This window comes from Hydra viridissima, unplaced genomic scaffold (genome assembly GCF_058129835.1).
Source record: "Hydra viridissima isolate aposymbiotic clone 2 unplaced genomic scaffold, HvirCarnegie_v1 scaffold_4, whole genome shotgun sequence".
Taxonomy (NCBI): domain Eukaryota; kingdom Metazoa; phylum Cnidaria; class Hydrozoa; order Anthoathecata; family Hydridae; genus Hydra; species Hydra viridissima.
In genome coordinates this window covers 13,437,729-13,461,874 of record NW_028324303.1, presented here as the reverse complement: position 1 = coordinate 13,461,874, position 24,146 = coordinate 13,437,729, and the positions used below count along the sequence as shown (strand labels likewise).

Sequence of the window (24,146 nt, the reverse complement as noted above, 5' to 3'; positions counted from 1 at the left end):
CGACAAATTTGAGGTACATACTCAAAAGAAATATTTTTAGGGAAATAGTTTTCTTTCTATTTAAAAAAAAATAAAAAAAATAAATTAAATAGTATTTAGCCTTAGTTTAGTCTTTTACAGCTTTAAATTTGAAATCCTTAAACGCAAAGCAATATCTCGTATTATCTTTAATTCACATAAAATAGAATTAATTTTGCAAAATCAAACTTCTTTACGTTTGAGCTATAACATGATTGCATGATCATTTTTGATGTTTCAATGGTTAACAAGTAAATGGATAACAAGTTTTAAGTCCATTTGACTTTCGTGTTCTTTTTTATAAGTTAAATTACTTTATGAAGACAAAAGCAAATTTAATGCACTACGTTTCGAAGTTGTTGTTCCTCTTTAGACGCAAAATTTTACAGACTTGTTTGACTTAATTTTTACGCTTTAAATACAGCTTCACGATCATCAGAATCACAAATAACCTCAGATATGTTGAAAATTTTACAATTTATCTTTGCTACAGCTACAAAACGTTTCCCTTATAAACTATTTACTTTATAAAAGAAACGCTCTGTAGCTAAGTTATAAGGCACGATAGAGTTTATCTAAGCAAACTTTGACGATTGTTAAAAAAGTAAAAATCCTGGGAGTGTTTTTAAAAAAAATTCTGGGAGTGTTCTTAAAAAGTTTTTTAAAAACAGTTTTAAAATGAGAAAACTTGAAGATTATTAAAGTTTTCCTGTACAAACTTTGCAAAAACAAAAAAAAAAACTTCTGTGCTTCTAAGTTATTATACCTATTTGATTAATCTTTTGCCTCTCAGAGGTTATTTGCAAAAACAGTATTTTAAAGACTCATTTAAATTCATACGTTTCTTCGTTGAAAAGATTCAACGAATAAACCTGTGAATAAGAACCTTCAAAATGGGTTGTTGAATTAGATTTTGTATTTCCTTCATTTAGGCTGCATATTGTGAAAAAAATACATCAAGAACCAAATGGCTACAAAGGAGCAATTAAGAGAATAAGGACACTACTTCTGATGCAAATGTTAAAAATTAACGATCTTATGTATAATTACTATAACAGTCAGGTTGCTGCCGCGTTAATTTTGTAAATAAATTACAATGAAGCTCAGGAAACGGAAATAAAAAAGAACTCCGAATAGCTGGCCTTTTATCATCGAGCGAAGTTATCAAATGTAAATTTATACACGCACTGTATAGGTTGTAATGTCGCCCAAGTCAAAGAATTCATTTGAAATAATAATATCTATGGATTTTTGAGCCTCTTTAATTTTCAAAAAGAATTTGTGCATACTTTTGAAACTTTTGTCCTGGGCGGCAATTTCGAGAATTATATAAGTATATGTTGCTAAAATGCCCTGCGCCATTATGAAATAATTTCAAACTTAGCTTTTCAATCGTAAAAACTTGAGTCGAAGTTCGACTTTATGAAAAAAGTCTCAGCTAGTCAGTCACACGATGTCGGGTAGAAAAGTCATGCTTTATATTGGACTTTTCGGGAAAATTTTTCTGGAACCACCACTTATATAAAAACTAACTTCAATCTGGTCTTTTATTTTAAAGAAGTCTGAAAAAGAAAATTAATCTGAGTTTTCAATAAGAATCAATAATGGAATTACAAGTACGCAAAGTTTCAGTGGAATAACAAAAGCTTAAAAAGTTACTGTTTCATTGTCAACTTGAGAAATCACAAACGAAAAGCTATACAAAGAGGAGTAAAAAAAGTAAAAAGAAAAGAAGAATAAAAAGAAATTTGTCCAAGAATAAAATGTTTCGTTTTCCTTCAAACTTAACTGATAGTTTTCAATTTACCAGTTGAAATTTCAAAATAAAAAAATGAAGACAAGCTACAAACACAGAGCTTAAATTCAACTAAGTTTTTAAAAAAATATACAAATCTAAAAGAGAATAAATTAACGTCAATAAAACTTACAAGTTCACCATTTTTTAAATATAAAAAAGCGCAGAAAATTGAGAAAAAAGATACTCGCATAAAAATATGAACATAAAAAATAATAAAATTCTCGAAGTTCTCGCTTCACATCAAACGTGTAAACTCAAAAAATGGATACACCAAACAACTGTTAATACCTACACGATAAAACTTTATAAAAATAAGGCCTAAAACTGCACAGTATTTATTTGGAGTTATTTTTCCAAAAGATTTTAATCTTTCTATCTGTGTTTAATGGTTTTTAATTTTACCCTAGTTATACTTTTATGTGCGTTTCAAAGAAAACTTAGTTCTTGTGAAAAAGTAGACAATTCGTTCACAGGATTTTTTGCATCGCTATTTTTTGTAGGTTCGTAATACACTATTTCTTCACTTAATTCACCCTCTGCATCGTTTTCTGTATCAGTACTCAAAGAATCGGCACTTTCTTCCTTTGAAGTTTCATCCTTAATAGAACACGGAGAAGTTTGAGGCAAAATTGTCATCTTAGGATGAATGACACCAGGATATAAACCAGTCAAGTCTTCCGAAGTTTTTGCAGTGTCAACGTTATTCGCATTCTCGATGAATTCCTTTGTTATAGGCCGCCTCTCTATTACATAATCAACCAACTGGGTATGTCCTTTTCTAATATGTATTTTAATGTGATTACGTAAACGTCCCTTTCGATTAAATCCCTTCTGACACACTGGACAAACAAATGGCTTTTCTGTGGTATGTATAAAATAATGACGCGATAAACTTGATTTGCGACTAAAGGATTGTTGGCATACCTTGCATTGATGAGGGCGAGCTCCTGAATGGACAATTTCGTGACGACGTAAATGTGTACGATAGGCGAAACCTTTTCCACATACCAAGCACGGGTAAGGTCGGAACTTACTATGTACAGACATGTGTCTAGTAAGATGAGTTTTAGTGGAGTATTTTTTACCGCATTCGTCACACTCGTAGTTTTTTTCGTCAGGGTGAGAAAGTATGTGATGAGTAAGATGAGCGACATGTGGAAACAGCTTGCCACACAAAAAGCAAACGTAAGGCGTTTCTATTGGCTCTCCGTGATTATTAATATGGGTGAGAAAACTAATATCGTTATCAAAGGTTTGGGAACAAACTTTGCATTTGAACATATGAACAAGAAGATGCCTCCTATAGTCTTCATCTTTAAATTCTTTTTTACATTCTGAACACATGAATGTTTCTTGATTGGTGTTTTCAACCTCGCTAATAGTGTTTGTTGTTGTCGCTGATGTTGCGGGAGACAACTTGTGCTCATTGTGCTGTTCTATATGATAACGTAGATGTTGCTCTGAATCTGAATAAATGCCGCATATGTAACATTTAAAAAAGTTTGGTAATGAGTTAAATTGTGAGCTTGGAGCTCCATGAGTTATATTTGTAGAACGCTCAATGGTATACGGATCATATGGCTTTTGAGCATGCTCAAAAGGAGATTTGATGCCAGCTTCCGCTTTATGAACACTGGGTTTGTGCATTTTGTGAAATTGTATAAGAGAAGGTCTCGAGGGATCTTGAAGAGAACTTGAGGAAGTTGGCATCTGATCAATTATAGGGAGTGACTGTTTTGCAGATGTATCTACTATAGCATCTTTTAATGATTCCATTAGAAAGATTTGCGATGCAGAAGAAGGTCTAGCCAAGGATCCATCTTAAATTCAAAAAACAATCGCAAATAAGAACTTCAATAGCAGTTAAAATTAACATAATATAGCAGCATTTATCATAAAGACATGAAACAAAAGATATTTACTACAATCAAATATAAGCAATGTTTTTTAAACGCAATTTTAAATTTCTTAAAAATGAATTTTCATTTTTCTAACCTCCTCCTGATAACTGTCTGCCACTTTGAGATGAACTTCGCTGTCTTTCTTCTTCACATTCTTTACAATCGATTTCCTAAAAAGAGATCACGGAAACATTGGTTCAAGCTTTGATATAAAAGATGAAAATCAACTGAACGAATAAAATAAAATTTCATTCATTTAGGTAATTTAAGAAACCAAAGACTCCACCCTTGGTATAACTATTGAACAACTGTTACTGGGTGCGCAACTTAAGTGCGAAATTTTATTATGTGAACCCAGAGGTGGAAATCAGAAAAATATTGTTTCAAAAAAGTATAGTTTTAATTTACATCACTATTTATTGTTTCATTGTAGTTTGACTAAAAGAATCACAGAAACATTGAGGAAAATAAGAGAAATGTAACACTAAAGTTTATTTCTTCCAATAACTTATAGAAATTGACAAAAAATTAAAGACAAACTTAGTCACTTTTAAATCCATAACAGATGACAATGTAAGTTACCGCAATTGACTTAAGTGCATTCCACGAGAGCGTGCATGGAAAAACTTGAAAAAATAACTGGCTTAAAAAGACATTTGAAGAAAAGTAGGTATTTATTTATCCTTTCACAAACATTAAACAAGTAAATAAGATTTAAAACTTTACCAACAATTAGATGTAAACCGGTTATTGGAATGACCTTTTATATCAAACTAACATATGAAGTTGTATTGCTCTTGTTAGTATTTAACTTTTCACAAACAGCATGGAAAATAATTGTAATTATATAGAATAATTATATGGAAAGCATGGAAAACAAAAGAACTTATAACAAAAAGGGCTCAATAGCTTTAATTCATTCCGTTTAGTAGGGAGCTATGTATAAGGGAGTGCATTATTGCATGAGCATATTTAAGCATGATTAAAGCATAATTGAGAATAATTAAAGATTTGTTTATACCAAAATTAGCGGCTTTTATATAATGCTACATTCAATAACATTACAAATATGCCATGGGCTAAGGTTAATCACAAACTTCCTATAATGATGGTTATGGCCTTCAAAATTTATCTGGGAATGACCTTGAAGTGAAAAACAAAGATATACAGAAAACCTACTCTTGTAAGTCATCAAAATTAGAACTTAAATAATTGATCTGCCACATTAGCAAAGATTTGATCTAGCAATATTGGACAAAACTATTTGTGCACATCCTCCAAAATTATACACAGAAGGTGATTTAAATGAGCACGCTATCAGATCTTCTCATAATACATTTTCAAACCCAAAGAGAAAATTTCATGTTCAAGAAAATTTTAATGCAATGCTCTTCAACCTTTATCAGGGGTTCTGCAGAATTTTCAGTTCTGCAGGTCTTTTTATAAAAATTGATATATATATATATATATATATATATATATATATATATATATATATATATATATATATATATATATATATATATATATATATATATATATATATATATATATATATATATATATATATATATTATATAGGGTCATTTCCACACCTACCATGAGTTAACAAAATTTATTATAATATGTTAGATTACTTAAAAAGGAGCATTAGAAATAAATTTTTTGTTACAAAAAATATTTTTTAAGGGTTTGTTTAAAATTGTTCTCACCCTGAAACTTAAACAATTTATGTACTAACTTTGATCAAACTTTTGAAAGAGAGTTTTCTAGTCTTATCAAATGTGTTTCACACTTATCGTACATAGTGTTGATACTTATCTCGGACATTTGGACTGGTTGTGTTGGTCATTTTAAAATGTTTTCGATTAGATTTAAAATTTCTGTTGCTGTTTTTAAACTGAAAAAGTTATTTTTGCATCTGTTACTGTTGCAATATTATAATCAACATCTCCACATCAGCTATAACTTGCACATTTTCTACATTACAGCTTGGTGAATAATTTTCATTATTCTGTTGTACATCATCAGGTAAAATTATGGTTTTACTTCTCTTAGAGAAAGGTCTTTTTCAAAAATGATACAGCTGCAGGTATTCAAAATCACCTTTCCAACCTAAGTAATCATCAGCTTTTTTGAAATGCTCTACAATACTTGGATCAATCCACAACCCAACAAAGATTATTTAAGAAGAAGCTGATAAAATTACATTTGAAAGGTTCTGCTCTAAATAAGTAGTTGGAATTACAATTGGCACAGCTAATCTTTGAACAACTTTTGAGTAGTCAACACTATTAGTATTGAATGGAAAAATTCTGGTCTTTTTAAACCACTTTTGATATTGTTTGCCATAGAAGGTTGATTATGAATGAATTTAAAGCTTCTCGTACGTTGTTCTTGTTTATTTCTTGTCCTTCATGGTTGATGCAATTGTTAACAAAAGGATTTCCACTTTGCTTTCATTTGCCCAAAAACAGATTTATTAAGTGGCTGCAAGATGTGTTGGGAACATTTGGGAACAAAACAACAAGAATTACTCCATTTTTAGAGGAAAACTGGCTAAGTTCGATAGAAAAACTTTCAAAATGCCCTGCTTGTTGCATACACAATCATACCTTTTTAAACAGCATCAATAGTATCTTGTTTTCAGCTACCAGTTTTCTTTTACTTTTTTATCATGCCAATGTAGATACGATATTCATTTTTATTTTTGAGGTAAGAAGGCATAAATGGATGATTCATTGGACATACAATAAGTATGGAACCACATACTTTTGTTCTGGCACAGAGTGGAGGCTGTTATTGAGATAAAGGAAACCCCTATCAATTGGAATTTTCTTAAACATTTAAAAGGTAAGCCAGTTTTTGTGTTTTTACAATCCCATTAAAACTGGTGGCCTTTTTTTAACAAATCACTTCATACTTATGTGGCATACCTGATATTGTTTAAAGAATTTTTCATTAAAGAAAACCTTTATCGTATTGCTATTGTCTTTATTATAAACCCATATAAGCTACACTTAATATAGATTTGAGACTACTTAACTTTTAATACAGAATTTCATTCAATTGAAGCAACAGAAATTAATAGAAAATTTTATCATAATTACAAATTATAGTTAATAATCTTAATGTTAACTAACAAAGTGCATACAAGGAGAGTAAAAGGATCAAATTTGATAGTAGGCACATAGAGCAAGTATAATGTGTGTATGGTTTAAGATGCTTCAATAAACCCATTTAACATGGTTTTTGTAAATGGAATATCAAATAAAAAATTGCTGAAACTGCGGTTTATAAAAGTTACTAGACTAAAATCTTTTGCATAAACAATACAATATTCCAGGGCAACTTGACAACAGGGCCACAAAATACAAGCAGTACATGCATCAGAGCTTATAAAAATGACATACCCCTCTATGATTTGGGTGTGCCCATATAAATTCAACTTGACTTGTTTCTTTCTTTTCACCAATTCGTCGCTTCAAATCAACTAGCTCTGAGTGCACTTTAAAGTACAGATCTTTCCACTGAATATGCCTATCACGCTCATTTTGGATTTGACTCTTCAAATAGGATGTGTCCTAAAAAAATGTTTTTAACAAATAATAATCAAACTTGCAATGGTGTTTTATTCCTAATATAAATAAATTTGATAAACATATAGCACAGCAGTAACAAATATCAATTGAAAAATGGAATAACATTGATAAGAAACATAGATTTCTTTCCTGAAAAATAATATGCAGATTATGTTTTGTACAAAAAAAAAAAAGGTGAAAGTGTCTTAGTCTGTTTAAGAAAAATTTGTAGCAATTTAGGAATTTTAAAATTTCTATGGGGACAAAATCTTCCTTATTTACAATTAAGATGTTCTCTTGTATAACTAATTACGTATTAGGGTTTCTTCTTTACAATATCTCAGAGAACTCAGACTCAAAATTAATTATTGAATTCTTAAGTAAAGTTGAACAATAAACTCTGACTGCTGAAGAAATCAATGTTTAAAAAAGAAAATTTGATATTTCATCAACATTAATTAATCCAATTCGACATTCAAAACATTGAAATATGATGGAGGATGTACTTTTTACATCACTAAATTGATTTTTCACCGAAAGCACACAAATTATAGAAATTTTAGCTTTAAAAATTCCAAAAAGTCATATTACATCAGTAACGAAAATCAAACAAGAATTTAAATCTTACAGTTATAAAACTAAGTTTTTTCCAATTTATAAGTAAAATGTAAATTTGGATAATTCAAAACAAAACTGCATTATCATTATTTTTTAAATACAAAAATTACTAAAAAATTTGTTACTCAAATTTGCATTAGATCAATAAACATCATCTTCAAATGTGAAAATCAGTCTGATTCAAAATTCAATTTTATTATCAAATACATTTCAGTATCCAATAAAATCACAAAAACAATGACAAATCTATAACACAAGTGATTTTTCCTGTAAATTCAGGTTTATGTAGATACTAGTTGCAGTTGCATCATGAATTCTTAAGACATTAAATATCAAAAGTGTTATGCAGTGATGATTTACTTGTTTATCAGATTATTGAAGAAGTATATAAGTAAAGTTAATTTTGTTTTTTATATTGTAGGAGGATATCGATTGTAATGTTGTTTTTTCTAAAACTTATAGAGTTAAAAAAATTCACTTAATGATAAGAAGAGAAAAGTCAGGAATGAGAAAAATAGTAAAGCACAGAATAAGTATAGAGATGAGTAGAGAAATGAAAGAATGGCAGCACAACCAAACAATAAGATAAGTCTTTTACCTTGTCCACAAGTTAAAGGTAAATTCATGAAAAGAGCAAAAAATACTTTTCTTTAACAGGAATTCCAGAACAAATTCTAAGTAATATACTTGCTGATAAACTTTGAGAGTTGCTACTATCTTACTGAATTATCTCAGTAAGATCACATCAACTCTCAAAGTTTTATCAGCAGATATTATCAAACCTTTTTTCTCTGTAATGGTATAAGTAGAGCATCACCAAATGCATCAGACTTTGTCAACCTTTGTGACAACAGAATTAAGAAAAAAAACTTATTGTTAAACAATTGATCTAAAGATCGATGATGATGATGATGACGATGATGATGATGATGATGATGATGATGGTGATGATGATGATGATGATGATGATGATGATGATGATGATGATGATGATGATGATGATGATGATGATGATGATGATGATGATGATGATGAAACCAAATTAGATGCAAATGAGAATACTGATGATGATAACGATGGGGCTGATTGTGCTATCATTAATGATTTATCAAGGCAGATGCACTTATGATTAATATCTAAATCATATTCTTTGATTGAATTTAACTTTTTTTTACATATACATGTAACAGTCAACATAATTAAAAGAGAATTTGTTTTAATACTGGAAATCTTCAGGTAAAATAAGCTGTTTATATTTTGTACATAATGTTTCATTGAGTTGGTTAACCTTTATATTTTCCACAAGACAGAAAAAACAAAATAAGTGTTCACATTTTGTTAGAGTTGCTGGTTGTTTTGCTATTTTACCACAAAAATTACACTGGTAAAGCTGTAAATAAGGATTGATCTCTTTTTTTAGTTCTTCAATATCTATTTCCAAGTCGTGTGCTGTCACAATACTTTTTTTAATGGTAGCAATCATGGAAGATGACTACACTTTTTTACCAATAACAGGGCAACCAATAAGCTTTTTATTTTGTTTTAGTAGTTTAGTAACATTTAAACTTTTACTGAGTTTTTCTACCTGTTGAAAACAATAGCATTCATCGCAATGAGGTTTCCAATTTATATTTAAAAGAAGTGTTGTTGATTTCATTCTTTTGATCCCATTCTTTATGGCATCATAACATTTTGAAAATTTCTACATGAGTGTACATTCTCTAAATCTGACAACATGACATGGAATACATATTTCAATTTTATTTTTTTGGTTTATTCCAATAGTATAATTTTTTTTCCAAACCAAATATCCATAGACCCTGTAATTAAGGTTCAAATTTTTGTAATGGATTTTCATTCAAAAATAATAAAACTTTTTGGATAGTTCTTGTGAATAATCATCAAACTTAACCGCATGCATTACGCAGTGTTTATATTCATGAAGTAAATTAAGCTAATAAATCAATAAAAAACTGCATATAAAGTAAAAGATTTTATTTAAAATTATTAGAAACATTTAGTCAAATTTTTTACATAAGGACAGTTTTTATTTCACAAACAATATAAATAAAATGTTATCAATTTAGGACAATGGTTAGATGTAAATTTTGAACAAGAAAAAAAATTGAGTGCTAAGATTTTTTACAAGTAATAAAAAGTTAAAAGATTCATATAAGTAAAAGTAGAAAAACTTTTAAGTTTTACCGATCAAAAAAAAAGTAAAAAGACTTCCAAATTTGTAAACAAATCAAAGAAAAAGTTTTCTTTAGGTAGACCCTCTTTAATCATAAAGTAATATTCCCTTTTCATTTTACTTACTTCTTAATAAAATTAAGTTATTGAGACACTACTAACAGCCTAAAAGCTGGTTATCAACGTAGACGATTTTAAAAAATGCGATAAGTAATGAAAAATTGGTTGCTAAGTAAAAATTCATTCTGTAACGAAGGTCCGTAGCCATTTTGAAAGTTCTAAAATTTTCATGTTCCAACTGTGCTTGCACACAATAACCTGTCGCTTATTAACAGAGTTTGAACGACCATGTCATCTAATTGAAAAATTTTGGGCAAGTTTGAAACGTGAATTGCATAAGAAGAACAAAATTGTGGCAGACATCAATCAATTCTGCTGAATTTGGGGTGTGGCATCATAAAATTTTACAAAAAACCTCATGCAAGGTGTCTGCATTATATTGAGAAAATTTTTTAATCATCTCAAAAATGATGTATTCTAAAAGTTTTATTGCATTTGGAGACAAATTTGCTTTAAAACATTTTGATGATTTTGATGATAGTGATGCTGATAAAGACTTTAGAAAATTTAGCTTCAAATCAACAGGTAAACGTTTATTATTATTTTGTGACTTGTTATTTTATTGCACTTAATATTACAACACAAGAAAAATAGTTTACTATTGTGGCTTATTATATTGTTGTATATTTACTTTAGAGTAACGCCCTAATCAAATCTGTATATGTTACAGATTCTGTTGAATACCCTGAATTAACAGCCTACAAGCGAGTTAGAGTCAAAACACAGGAACCTAGTTTTAAGAGTCACTAGATACAAAAAATTGAGAGCACAAATTCAAGAATAAAAAGAAAAACACAACAAAATCTAGGTAACAAATATTTTAGTCCCCACTAGAATTATTTTATCAACATTAATGCCAACCTCCAATACACCACCAGTTTTACAACAATTTAGAAGCCATAATTGGAAAGATTGAAGAAGAACCTGAAACTATTTTAGATCAAAGTGATTTTTATTGTTAAATTAGATTAATTGTGTTTTGTTTTTTGCAATAGTATTACAAGTTTTTTTTCAATAAAATTTATTTTTTCCACATTTGCATTTTTATTATTTTTTTTTGTCCAATATATAATATCCATTAGTATTTTTATGAAGTATAAATTTGAGAGAAAAATAGACTGATTTTATAGATTTAAATAAAACTTGAAAATAATTTTTTTTCAAATATTTGTTTTTGTGGCGTGTTATTGTTTCACAATAAGCCCTTCATTTGTATTGTAACTAAATTGCCATAATGGAGTATTTCTAAAACATAAATTTTAAATAAAAAAAACTCTGTTTATGACTTGTAAATCAAAAATAATATGCAGGACATTTTTGAGTTTCTCATAAAAAATTAGAAAAGGCTTAAAAAGGTTATATCTTGAAAGGTAAAAAATTTGTTTTTTGCAGTATTTCCTTTCTTAGAAACTCTGACCACTCTTAACTCTTGAATCTTATATTTTTTTAAATGAAACATGTACCAAATTGTGCCTTAACAGTCTTAATAAAAAACAAAGTTAACTAACAAATCTATTTTGTTTTTCACAGTATTTTAAAAAATGAAAAAATGTGATAAATTTAAGAAACATTAAAATCAAATTGCTTTTATTGCTGTTAAGCTTATAAGAATTAAAAAAATTCTAGTTTTTTTCAAATATTCATTATAAACATAAAATATATATTATTGAATATTAGCTGGTCTTTCATGCTTCTTTTTAACAACAGGTTCAGATAACTTTGATTTTGTTTTTGCTTTTTCTATCTTTATTAGTTTAATGGAATGAATGTGATTGTCTAAGAACATGAAAACAGGCAACATCTTTCAATTCCTCATCAATTCTCTGAATGTAATCTTAGAAAGAGCATTATTTTTGCCATCCAAAATAAGTTTGAATAGAAAATTACCATTAACAGTATCCAGAAGCATAAATAAGATCTCCCATCCCAGTAAACTTTTCTTTCAAAACAACCTGGGTTTTTAACATAGAACCATTATCCAAAACAATAGCAGACAGTGACTTTCTTAAGGACTTGATGAATTAACTTTGTAAACTGTTTTCACAACTTTCCATGAAAAAATCTTTTCATGATTGAGTTCAATTCAAAATTTATCTCATCAACATTATAGAAAGCATCTGGACAACCAAGGACATGAAATTTACAAATCCTCTCTAAAAAATTGTGAGGGTTTTCAAAGAATTTCTTGATTTTGCTGGCTGGAACCATAGCTGTTGTTCTGCTAATAGATTCATAGCTGTTGTTCTGCTAATAGATCAGGAGTATGAAGAGCTATTTGAGGATTTTTTTTTTAGGGATGATTTTACCCAATATTCAGTTGGAAGTCCATTTTTAAACAGTAGAGAGATTTAAGAAGTTTTTTATACATCTAAAGCAGCCTTTAAACTAAATTATACTTTGTTTTAGGATCACCTTAAAAATGACACACCAAGCCACTCAACCAATTGCTCTTCTTCAAATTCAATTAACATATTTTCAGGACAAGTTTTATTCAGACTTTCTCTATTTTGTTGCTTCTTTAAATGCCACATAATTTTTTGCTCTGGTACGGCATACTTTTTGGAGGCAGCATAAACTGAAAAAGTTCCTTCGGAAACTTTTTGCAAGGGTACCTTTAGAGAAAGATCTTCATACTTCTTATATTTCCAAGATAGAGCAGTAATGTTTCATGACTACAGTATAAATTATTTCACTTAAATTATTTTAATTAAAAAAGGTCTTCAAAAAACATTTTATACAAAATTTAAATTTTTTCATTAAACTGCTGCAAAAAAACAGATTTTTTTTCCGCAAAAAACAGATTCAATGTTTACATAACTTTAAAGTTGTTTATTACTTGAATTATATTTCGATTGATTAATCAAAAATATAAAAGATGAGTTTGTTTTCTTGAATATTCATCATCTTATAAAGTAATGTCCATAAAGTGTAGAAAAAATGAGAATCTTGAATCATTGCAAATTTCGTTTAGTCAAAGGAAAATTTCAATCATTAAAATTTAGTTAAATGATAAACGTTTAGTTTTTTGCTCAGAATAGCTTATATACATATTTACACATTTTGTAAGCAAGTCAGAAATTGTCAAATTCTCTAAGTATTTTTTAAAAAAAAAAAGTGAACACAACAAAAAAAAAACAATGCCACAAAAAACAAATCTGTTACCCTTTTCTTAAACCAGAGTTTCAATTACAGAAATTGGTATATACCATTCATCTTTTTATCTACATTAAGTATTATATTATTGGAAAATAAAATGAAATTTACCATAAATCAGATTTTTATATTCAACTATGACTGCTTGAATCAGAGCGTTATGTCAGAAATGTAACATCAGTAAGCGAAGAGCTTTAGGAAAATAATTCCTGAAAAGGAACGAATGAATGTAAAAAACTAATTTATACACCAAAACATCTCCATAAGTGAAACTTCAATTTGAAGTATATTTCAAGCATATTTAGTTTTACATTCTCAATGATTTTCCTTGAATTTTTTAATAGCAATACGTGATTAAATTAATCATATTAACTGTAACTGAGAGACTCTCTGAAGAACAACTATAAACAACTGTTTTTTTGATCAATAACTCTGAATAAAAGAAACAAAGTAATTTTTTATTTTGTGGCAATTTATGAGTTAATGAATTTCAATTGTGTTTCTAAACTTAACTGGTAATAAATTAAAAACACAAGGAGAGTAAAGTTGATGTATATTATAACAACATACAAGTATAACAATCTAGAGAAAGACATTAAACTAATAAAAAAAAATGTCAGTCTTCATCACAAAAAATGTTTTGAAACCAATTCTTTCATTGCTATTTTTATATTATTATTTTTTTTTTATTTTTTAATTTTTTATGTTTTGAAAAAGGAAAAAAAAAAGAATCAAATAATCTTAATGTATTTATTTTTTTAAACCACTGTATCTACCTAATGCATTTTTTTTTTTTTTTTTCTTTTCATCGAGGTTGAACAATATTTAAACAAATAAATAAATACAAATTATACTTTTAAATATATTACTAAACAGTTAAAGCTCTTAAGACGTTTTACACTGAGTGATAATAGAGTGTTTACTAACATTACGTTATTAACGCTTTACTAATCAAGTTTAAATATTTTTGCTTATACTCACCCTTAAATATTTTGAAATATACTTACAATATCATATTCAGTTCGATATTTATGAACCATAGCTTCCAGTTGTTGATTTTCTGTTTGTAACATCTTACACCGACCTTCTGCCTACAAAAAAATATCACAAAATAACCAGACTATTTGTTTACAATACAAAATAATACTGCACTAATTTGCACTATTTTCTTTATTGTAAACAAATAACTAATTGTTCAAATGTAATAAATATATAATAGCAAAAAATATATCAAAAAAAAATTTTTTTAATGTTAAAACATAAACTAGCAATATGACAATTGAAGTAAAAAGACAAAGCTAAATTAATAAAAATGTTGTATTACATATAACTAAAATTATACTGTATACTTATAAATTATACTGTATACTTTTTTTATCTTATTATCTAGTATAACTAAATACCATTATTTTTTATTTAATACATTTAATATTACACAATATTGGAAAAAAAATGATAGTTAAAACATATAAGTTCCATTAATGTTACCCAGCAAATAGCCTAATAGTAATCCTTAAAAACAAAAGTTGGGTAAAATGACAGATACCTTATGTCCCAGTTTATCTTTAAAAAAATGTTTTTCTTTGTACTTATGTTAGCATGATTCTTACAGCAATTTTCATTAGTTTAGCAAATTGAATAAATTATTAGTTAATGTCAATTAATCCATACGCAGGTTTACTTTTATTGTTGATTACCTATTTAGATATATTTAAATACAAGATGTAAATGTCAATAAAAATCACAATTGTTATCATTTTGGGTTAATAAAATATAGTAAATCTTTAAAGATTTAAACCAAGGTCATCTAACAAAACATTTTGAATATGAAAATAGCTCAAAGGTACTCTTCTTATTCCACATCACAGTTGGTGCAATTTCATGTTGCTGACAACATGAGTATCTTTTGGATTTCATTGATTGTTAGCTTTTTTAAGGGTTTGACAGTTGTTAAATCAACATTTTTGATTAATACACATGGTTGTAAAAAATGGTTGGTCTGGAAACATTATGCAGTTTGGGAATACTGTGCCACCAAACCCTCCAATGACATAAGTGGGTTTCCTTTTGTTATTCTTCCCAATCTCATTTGTGTACAGTGTAAAACGTTTGGACCAATAAGTAGTATTAACCTAGAACCAGGGTTTGGTCTACCAAACTTATTGGATTGTTGTTTTTTTTTTTTAAAAGATGAGATAAAGCTGATTTGGATACTTCCAGCTGAATAGCAATAGATTTATTAGGTAGGTTTTTAGGTTTCTTAATCTCAATAACTGACCTTCATTTATTTGGGGATAGCTCTTTGCTCTATTAATATTTAACAACCAGTTTTTTGATTAACCAATCAGTAATTAATAACATATTGAATTCTAAATAATTTTAGATAGTCATAATACATTTTTACTCATAAATAATAAATACATATTACATAATTTATTATTATTACTAATGAGTAATAAAACAAAAAACAAAAAAAACTGCAGTTTGACTTAATTTTTTTTCTGAAAATAAGCAGCATTTTAACAAAATCACTAAACTTATGAGAAACATATTACAATTATGCCATTAATTATATTTTATAATTATAGGAAGATTATAAATTATAATTATTGAATAAAAGAATGCAAAATTAAAAAAATAAAACTAAGAAACTTAAGATTTTATAATGAGTTAGTTAGAGTTGCTTAGTTAGAGTAACTTAGACAAACTTAGAATTTATTGAAAAGAAATTATGTTAAAAATAGTATCAAAAAACTTATGAGTTTACAAAATAACTGTTAATGGTTGTAAGCTAAAATTGAGAAACTCAACTAACCCTTCTTTCATTCCTGAAGCAAAATCAAAATTCAAATTGTTCAACTTTTTTGAAATTTCATCAAAAAAGCATTTCAGAACTCTAATACCACATAAAAATGAAGAATTAAAAAGAGATATATCACTGTCCTTTCTTGTCTTATGACCCATTTCAGGCAAGCCTCCCTATTATTTTTGCTTATTAAACTCATTTTAAACAATTAAAATGAGTTTATTGAAAAGTTTATTGTAAAACTCCCCAATGAAGTTTTAAATAAGAATGACATTAAGAACAGAAAAACTCAAAACTAAAAAGAATCACCTCCTGAATACTTTTTGTTAATCTCACTAATTCTTCTTTCCAGTGTTGATGAGTATGTCCACCCTCTTGAAAATCTACACCCTGAGAGACTGTATAAGCCTAAAAGAAAAATACAACAACATAAAAATACATGTCAAGGATTGAATAAATCTGATACCTTTTTGATTAGATTTATTTGTAACTGGGAGCTCTATTTGAAGTTTTGCATTTTTTTTTTATATAATTTTGCATTTCTTAATTAATTTTTATCTATTCAACACTGCAATAATTTCTATAAGTGTTAAATAGATAAATATTGTAAAGTAATATATAAAAGTAAAAAACTCAGGAATAATTTTGCTTTAAAAAAAAAGTATTAAAAGATTTATATGTCATAGTTCAGAAAGTGTAACATTACACTCTGCTTGGTTAAATATAATTTCTTTTTTTTTTTTTTTAATTTTAGAGAAAAAAAACATAGAAATCTTTGCTTAAAACTATGCACACATGGTATTCAATCTTCCTAAAGTTAATCTCAATCACTTCTTAATGCTCTTTAACAATAATAAATAAATAAAATAATTGAAGTATTGTAGTAGCAATAATGGGAGTAGTGATAAAAAAACTTTTTTTCTTTCAAATCCTGCTTATTTTGTTTTTGTTTTTATCAGTTGGTTTTTACTTTATATTATGAGTAGGTTAACATTTCATTATAGATTGATTCTAAGCTGATTTTATAAAATGAGGATACTTGAAAAAAAAAGCATTAAAAAGTTATAAAATTTTAGTAAACAAATAAAAATTAAACACAAAATAGAAAAATATCCCAAGACTGTAGATTTAAGAAAATGGCTAAGTTAAATATTTGGCAAATCAATATTTAGAATCAGTATTTCAATGGTAACTGGGCTTATCAAACAAATCAAATTGTGATAATTAGAGTCTGAAGATGTGTGACAGTAATGTCACTTGAGCAGAGGTATTTCTCCCTTAGAGATAAATATAACAAAATGTGGATGAATAGTTTCATTTTTACATTACAGAAGCGTAACCATTTCTACTGAAATTGAAGTAATCCAGTAAAAATTTATTGCATAAGGATCAGCTTATAAAAATGATTACTGTTAATAACTTTCTCTGAGTCACTTTTAAGTTTTAATAGTATTATAGTTTATAATTTTATAGGCATTTATTGATTATTCATTAACAGCAAGAACAGACCCAGATATCCTATCAGGTTCCTGAGGTACAGAGTAGTAACTTCACTGCACTACATCAACTCTTTTCTGCTGAAATCTTTATAAACAATCGTCTAAATAGGAGCATAGACACCCCAACTGTGACCTGATACATTTCTGTTACAAACTACATATTCCTAGTTTGAACTTGTTCTACACACTGATTGACTCAGTACAAGAAGTGAGCTGGTGTGTTTGCAGTATAGTCTAAAAGGCACAATTGATAGCACAATTGATAGCAGGTTGTTTAAAAAATTTTAGTATATTCTGACTTATTAACAAACTTGAAAAAAAATGGAGACAATTATGTCAATAATTGTGATTTAAATCTGATATAAATATATGGAGAAAATTTGAAACTTTTAATTGATAAAAAAATTGTAATTATTACAGCAAATAACAAAACATTTAACAGCAAAAAACAAAAGCAAAAAAACAATATTTGTTTCTTTCAGTTTTTTGTGTAAAAATAAAAAAAGTTTTTTTCAATTCACAACTCTTAACAATAGCCTTAATAATTCAAAGTAATAATTACAATGATAGTAATGATGATGAAAAAAAAAGATTGTATTTTTATTATCATTATTGTTATCAGCATAACAACAATAACAATAACAACTACAATAACAATAACAACAACAACAACAACAATAATAACAACAACAATAATGATAATTATAACAATAATAATAATATTAATAGTAAAAATAATAATAATAATAACAATAATAGTAATAATGATAATAATAATGATAATAATAATAATAACAACAATAGTAACAATAACAATAACAACAAAAACAAAAATGATAATGATTTAAAAAATAACAACAACAAAACAACAGCAACAATAGTAACAATAATAATCATAATAATAAGTAAGTTTTAGCTTTAACATAAAGGTTAACAAGAGCAACAATAACAAAAACAAAAATGAATTCTATAGTTAAAAGTAGGCTTTTTGATATAATATCACTTAGAAAAAGTTACAAACTGGTGAAAATATGATTACTAACTAATAAAAAGTTAAAACTATGAAACTAAGCACTTGCAATCACAAATAAAAAAATATTACAAAAATCTAACCATTACATCAGTTGGTTTGATCACTTGAAATCACAGTGCATGATGCTATAAAAATAAGAGTACAAACCCCACTTTTTTCCACTTTTTTCAAAATAACACAATTGTATTATTTTATCAAAAGATTTAAGAGACACCAACATTCTGAACATTTCAAACATACCAAGTATTATAAAAAATTAGAAATGCAAGTTAAATAGATTATAGATTAAACAAAATCCCTCATAACGAATCAGTGTAATAAATACCGACCTATTTTATAAATAGATATGGCTGCATACTAAGCCTTTTATAAATGACATTTATTGCATAACTATCTGAAACATGTTTTTTCTTAAAATAAAATAAAAACCCACCTCCTTTGAGAAAATACCACAGTTTAACCATGGTGTTTTAATATTTCACTTTAAACTTTAAATGTAAAATAAATCTTTCTTTTGAAAAATATGCTTGCTGGTATGTTTTAAAAAAATAACCCAAGAAATGTAATAATAAAAAAAAAAAACTTTTAAAAATTAACTTTGGAAAAGTTGAGTTAAAAAAATTAAATCCTCTTTAGAGTATAACATGATAAAATTTAAAAACATTTATTAGCGGTTTTAAATTTTAACCACAACACCAAGTTTAATTAGATCAGCATTAAAAACAACAACTGTTGGTCAGGTGAATTGATTTCTTGTAAAACAACATTCAGGACAAAGTAATTTTTTCATAAATAAAATTTTAAAAAATAAAATGCTTAAGAAGCCCAATTGCTGCATCATATCAAACAGTAATAATATTATTCATCAAAATAAAGTAACTAGTATGTATTTAAAATACAAGATAATAAATTAGGTTGATATTAAATTAGTCTTTTGATGTCTATACCTCTTTAGAACAACTTAAAAAAAAAAACTCACTAATAAAATGATTCACTCAATGGTAAATCAGCCTATACCCAAAGCATTTGGAAGAAGTAATGGACCAATAGCCAAATCACCTAATAGAATAATTAATACAAGTAGTTCAATAAAAAGAATTCAATTTTCATCCAATCCTATAATAACCAATGATAAAAATGTAATTTAGGTTTAAGCAAACAACAGTTTAAAAATTAAAAACATTAAAAAAGAAATGTTCATAGTATCATAAAAAAACAATAACATAATTTTTGGATAATCTCTGGCCTTTTACTGTCTAAATGCCTGACAACAAACAAATTAAGTCTAATAGAGATTTAGTGGATAAACTTTTTTTTTTAATAGCATTAAAAAAACACATTAAAATGGGCCAGCGAGATCAATATAATATAAATGATAACTGATGTGCATACCTTATTTCAAATTTTGTAGTTATCAAGCAAAACACTTCAAATAAAAAAGTTTATTGAAATGTTAATTGAGTATGATTGGTATGACAATATCATAACACATAATCAAAATAAAGTCTGCTGATAAAACAAAAATAAAACAATATTATTCAAGGAAAGACAGTGAATGGTTTTTCTCCTAAAGCTTTTAAATTGTTCTTTGTACATCAAACAGTTCTTAAACATATCTCACACTTCAACACAGTTTGTTAGAATATTTAGAGTAACGCTCTTAAAAGTCTAAACAATGCTTAGTAGAGATAAACACCTCAAAACCTACAAAAATGACATTATGTTGATATCTTACATAAAGCAATAGCATTTGTTTACTCAACAATAAAAGTTTAAAAGTCACCAATCTAACCTCACTTTATTTTTAACTCTATTGAATTAAATTTATGAAGAGTTCTGATAACATCCAATAAGAAAGACTTTATATACAATCATTTACAGTCCCTAATTCTGAAAAAATAAAACTTATTTTAATTTTTCTTAGAGGTGTTTAGTGCTAAAAAAAAACATTTCAAAAATATACTGCAATGTAATTGTACTCATTTAACACAATTAATCTTTTATAGAAATATGATCATAATGTATTACAAATTTGTAACTTTATTTATTATGCATTCCCCTTCAATAAACAAAAAATTTAACAATATGCAACATGTATGTATGTATGTATGTATGTATGTATGTATGTATGTATGTATGTATGTATGTATGTATGTATGTATGTATGTATGTATGTATGTATGTATGTATGTATGTATGTATGTATGTATATATGTATGTATGTATGTATGTATGTATGTATATATATATATATATATATATATATATATATATATATATATATATATATATATATATATATATATATATATATATATATATATAGAGAGAGAGAGAGAGAGAGAGAGAGAGAGAGATTGTGTACACACACAAACAATATATGAATTGCATATTGTTAATTTTTTTGTTTATTGAAGGGGGGATGCATAATAAATTAAGTTACCAATTTGTAATAAAATTATGTGTGTGTGCACACACACACACAACACACACACACATACACACACAAACCAAAATCAATGAGTTTGTCTTTTCAAAACATTAAATAAAGTACTTTGTATAGCACACTAGAGGCCAATTTCAGCTCTTATATTTACTAAGATCCAAATTCATAAAAGGTTTTTGCCCAAATTTTGTATTTACATTGGAAGAAGGTGAGGGAAAGACAACTTTACTTTGGCAAATTTTCAGAAGAAATGAGTCTAAATCCCACAGAAATATATCTTACAAATATGTATATATATACTTATATATGTATGTATGTATATGTATAGACATTGTGTGTCATATATATATATATATATATATATATATATATATATATATATATATATATATATATATATATATATATATATATATATATATATATATATATATATATATATGACACACACAATATATATTTTTTATATAAGTATATATACTTAGTTCTACAACAGATAATGTAATTTACCTTTTTCTTCTTCAATAAACATTACCATCACTATCAACATGTAAATTATGAAATCTGTAATATACATGTATGGTGTAACACAAATAATACGACAATTATATATATATATATATATATATATATATATATATATATATATATATATATATATATATATATATATATATATATATATTAGATATATGCAGTTATTTTTGCAGAGATTTTCAAAATCTTAAAACTAGATCTGTAATTTGCAGCTAAAAATTTATGTAAACTAATGCGGTCCTGAAACCTTACCGTGGTTTAGGTAAACAAATTACGGCATTTTCTTTATTTGTGTTTTTCAGCATGTCACGTGATGTTCGTGAGTATCCGGTTTATGAATTGCAGTCAACAACCAGTTTGAGAGTTGTTGTTTTACTTTGTGTTTTTGTTAAAGTAAGATTGTATACGAAAATTTAATTACCGTATAATTGGAGATTAAGCTTTTAATGTATTTTATTCAATTGAGGTTTAAAAAGTTCTGTGTCAATAAACTCATAAGTTTATAAGTGTTACTTTTTCCAACTCACAGTGAATCAGAAGAAAACAGCTTAAATCCACCTAACTAGGGTGGCGTAACTACAGATGGGCTGAGTAGTTTACACCGGCTAAAAGCTCACAAATAAGATCGCAGAAAATTGTTGTCTTGTGCATATACAATTAAAATTGTTCAGTTATTGCAGCTAAACGGGAAAATAACATTTAAACAGAAATTGACAATTAACCGTATTATACTGTCTATTGGGACATCTTAAATTACTAACAAATTATTGAAATTTGCCCTATTTAGATCATTTAATTTTTAAGTATGGGAAAGCCATAAAATTATCTGAAATAAAAATAATTCTATAAACTATTTACGAAAATTCACAAGGCTTTTTTCACATATTATTGGTTCTGGCGCAGTCACTGGCATTTGATCTCGTCGAAAAAAAATATTTTGTCAGTCAAAAAAGTGATTATTTATCTTTAGAATTGGCGCGAAAGAGTAATAATTAATACATCAACCAAATTAAATGGATAAAATCAAATTTTTTAAGGAACATATTCTTTAAAGAGACTGTGCGCCCAATAACTACCATGGTATGACCTTACAAAGTCCTATGCTTTAAGAAAGTCCGAAATTAAGAAATGACAAATTTCGTATATGTAAAATAAATATTTGGGGGAAAATAACTTAGCTATTTTAAATAGATATCTAGTTAGTTAAAACAACTAAATTTTTTTTCTCTAAATGCTTATCTTATATATACAAAATTTATCATATCTTAAATTAGGACTTTCTTAAAGCACAGGACTTTGTAAGGTCACGCCACCTCATATTAAAATTTCATTTTTGGAGAAATTACGAGACAAATTATATTTGAACTTAACTTGCTGTGTACATCGGACTTTTAACAACTTACGTCTAAAAAGTTATTTAGGAAAGTTGGACGAGTTTTTAATTAAACACTAATGGTAGTGAAAACACAATTCACAAAGTTCAATATCAGAATAAATTAGTTAAAAACAATTTTATGTTACCTGTAAGTATAATGGGTCAGGTCTACCACAAGAGCTTTTCAGATTAAAACTGAAATACAAGAAAAGCCAAAACACACAACACTTTCCCAAGTCTGCTCAGAAGACTTGGGAAAGTGTGTTTTGGCTTTTCAGATAGCGTATTTATACTTGTATCTGAATATAAGTATACATACGCTAGCATATTTGACCAAATATCCATACGTATTGTTAAAGTGTACTTCTTTTTGTTTTTGTTGGTTATTTAAGATGCAGATGGTAAAAACACTGCTGTTAAGGAGCTTTTTTTTCTCCCGGTAAAATATGATTCCGTACGATCATCTTTAAAGATAACGTGTTTAAATAAAATAGAAATCACTTTTTTTTAAAGACCACAAAACTTATCGTAAGTTATAAAGCATTCCTGATTTTCTGCTATTATGAAATTCAGGCTGAGTAGTATCTAAAACCCAAATAGAAATCCTTTGGGAAATCCTTTGGGAATCCTTTGGGAAAAGTTTAAACAACCGATAAGTGTTTTGAAGCTTCCCTGGAGGAAGGAAAGAAGAAAGAAGATAAAAGACAAGGCAAACATCAATCCAAAAACAAGAAAAAGAAACTTGATCAAAAATTATTAAAACACGAAGTTTGTAAAGTAGTTTGTAAAAAACAATTGTGCTAAATGTGAACTTGTTTTAATATAGACCTAGGTTCTGAATGAGTTTTATATAATAAATGTTCCATTTTTTAATTGATCTTTTTTCAACCGTGTTGTTTGAAATTACCTTAAACGCAAATTTGATACTGAACCATAAGTGATAAATGGAAACTAGTTTGGATTTTTAAGACTATGGCTAGGGTTGCAGTAGGATAAAAAATGAAAGCGAAAGTACTTAGAGGGAGTGAAGTAACCAAAGTAGATTATTAATTTCCGAGAATTTTTATC

The 24,146-nt window shown here is 27.2% G+C and overlaps 1 protein-coding gene and 1 pseudogene across 7 annotated transcripts; both read right to left on the bottom strand.

Moving 5' to 3' along the window:
• Positions 1–1,861: 1,861 nt before the first annotated feature.
• Positions 1,862–22,053, bottom strand: LOC145182869 (uncharacterized). 7 transcript variants are annotated; one of them, XM_090086449.1, is made up of 9 exons: positions 21,956–22,053; positions 21,677–21,730; positions 19,700–19,779; positions 18,801–18,845; positions 16,498–16,596; positions 14,390–14,469; positions 7,131–7,301; positions 3,812–3,887; positions 1,862–3,636 (listed from the first exon to the last, which is right to left on the bottom strand). In XM_090086449.1, the coding sequence occupies exons 6-9, from the start codon at positions 14,453–14,455 to the stop codon at positions 2,243–2,245; spliced, it is 1,707 nt and encodes a 568-aa protein (XP_089942575.1). In that variant the 5' UTR covers positions 14,456–14,469; positions 16,498–16,596; positions 18,801–18,845; positions 19,700–19,779; positions 21,677–21,730; positions 21,956–22,053; the 3' UTR covers positions 1,862–2,242. The 7 variants fall into 7 exon arrangements, with proteins under 7 accessions (XP_089942575.1, XP_089942570.1, XP_089942574.1 ...); XM_090086444.1 differs by having other exon boundaries at positions 14,390–14,473; positions 21,956–22,052; XM_090086448.1 differs by having other exon boundaries at positions 14,390–14,473; positions 18,807–18,845; positions 21,956–22,052.
• On the bottom strand, positions 8,674–10,629 carry LOC149889993 (uncharacterized; annotated as a pseudogene).
• Positions 22,054–24,146: the final 2,093 nt, after the last annotated feature.

Excerpts from the sequence above, each read along its gene's own strand:
- LOC145182869 (XM_090086444.1), bottom strand. Across the intron at positions 14,474-16,497 it reads TAACAAAAAGTATTCAGGAG|GCAGAAGGTCGGTGTAAGAT; the intron begins GTGATTCTTTTT and ends ATTTTTTTGTAG. Across the intron at positions 3,637-3,811 it reads CAGACAGTTATCAGGAGGAG|ATGGATCCTTGGCTAGACCT; the intron begins GTTAGAAAAATG and ends TTTGAATTTAAG.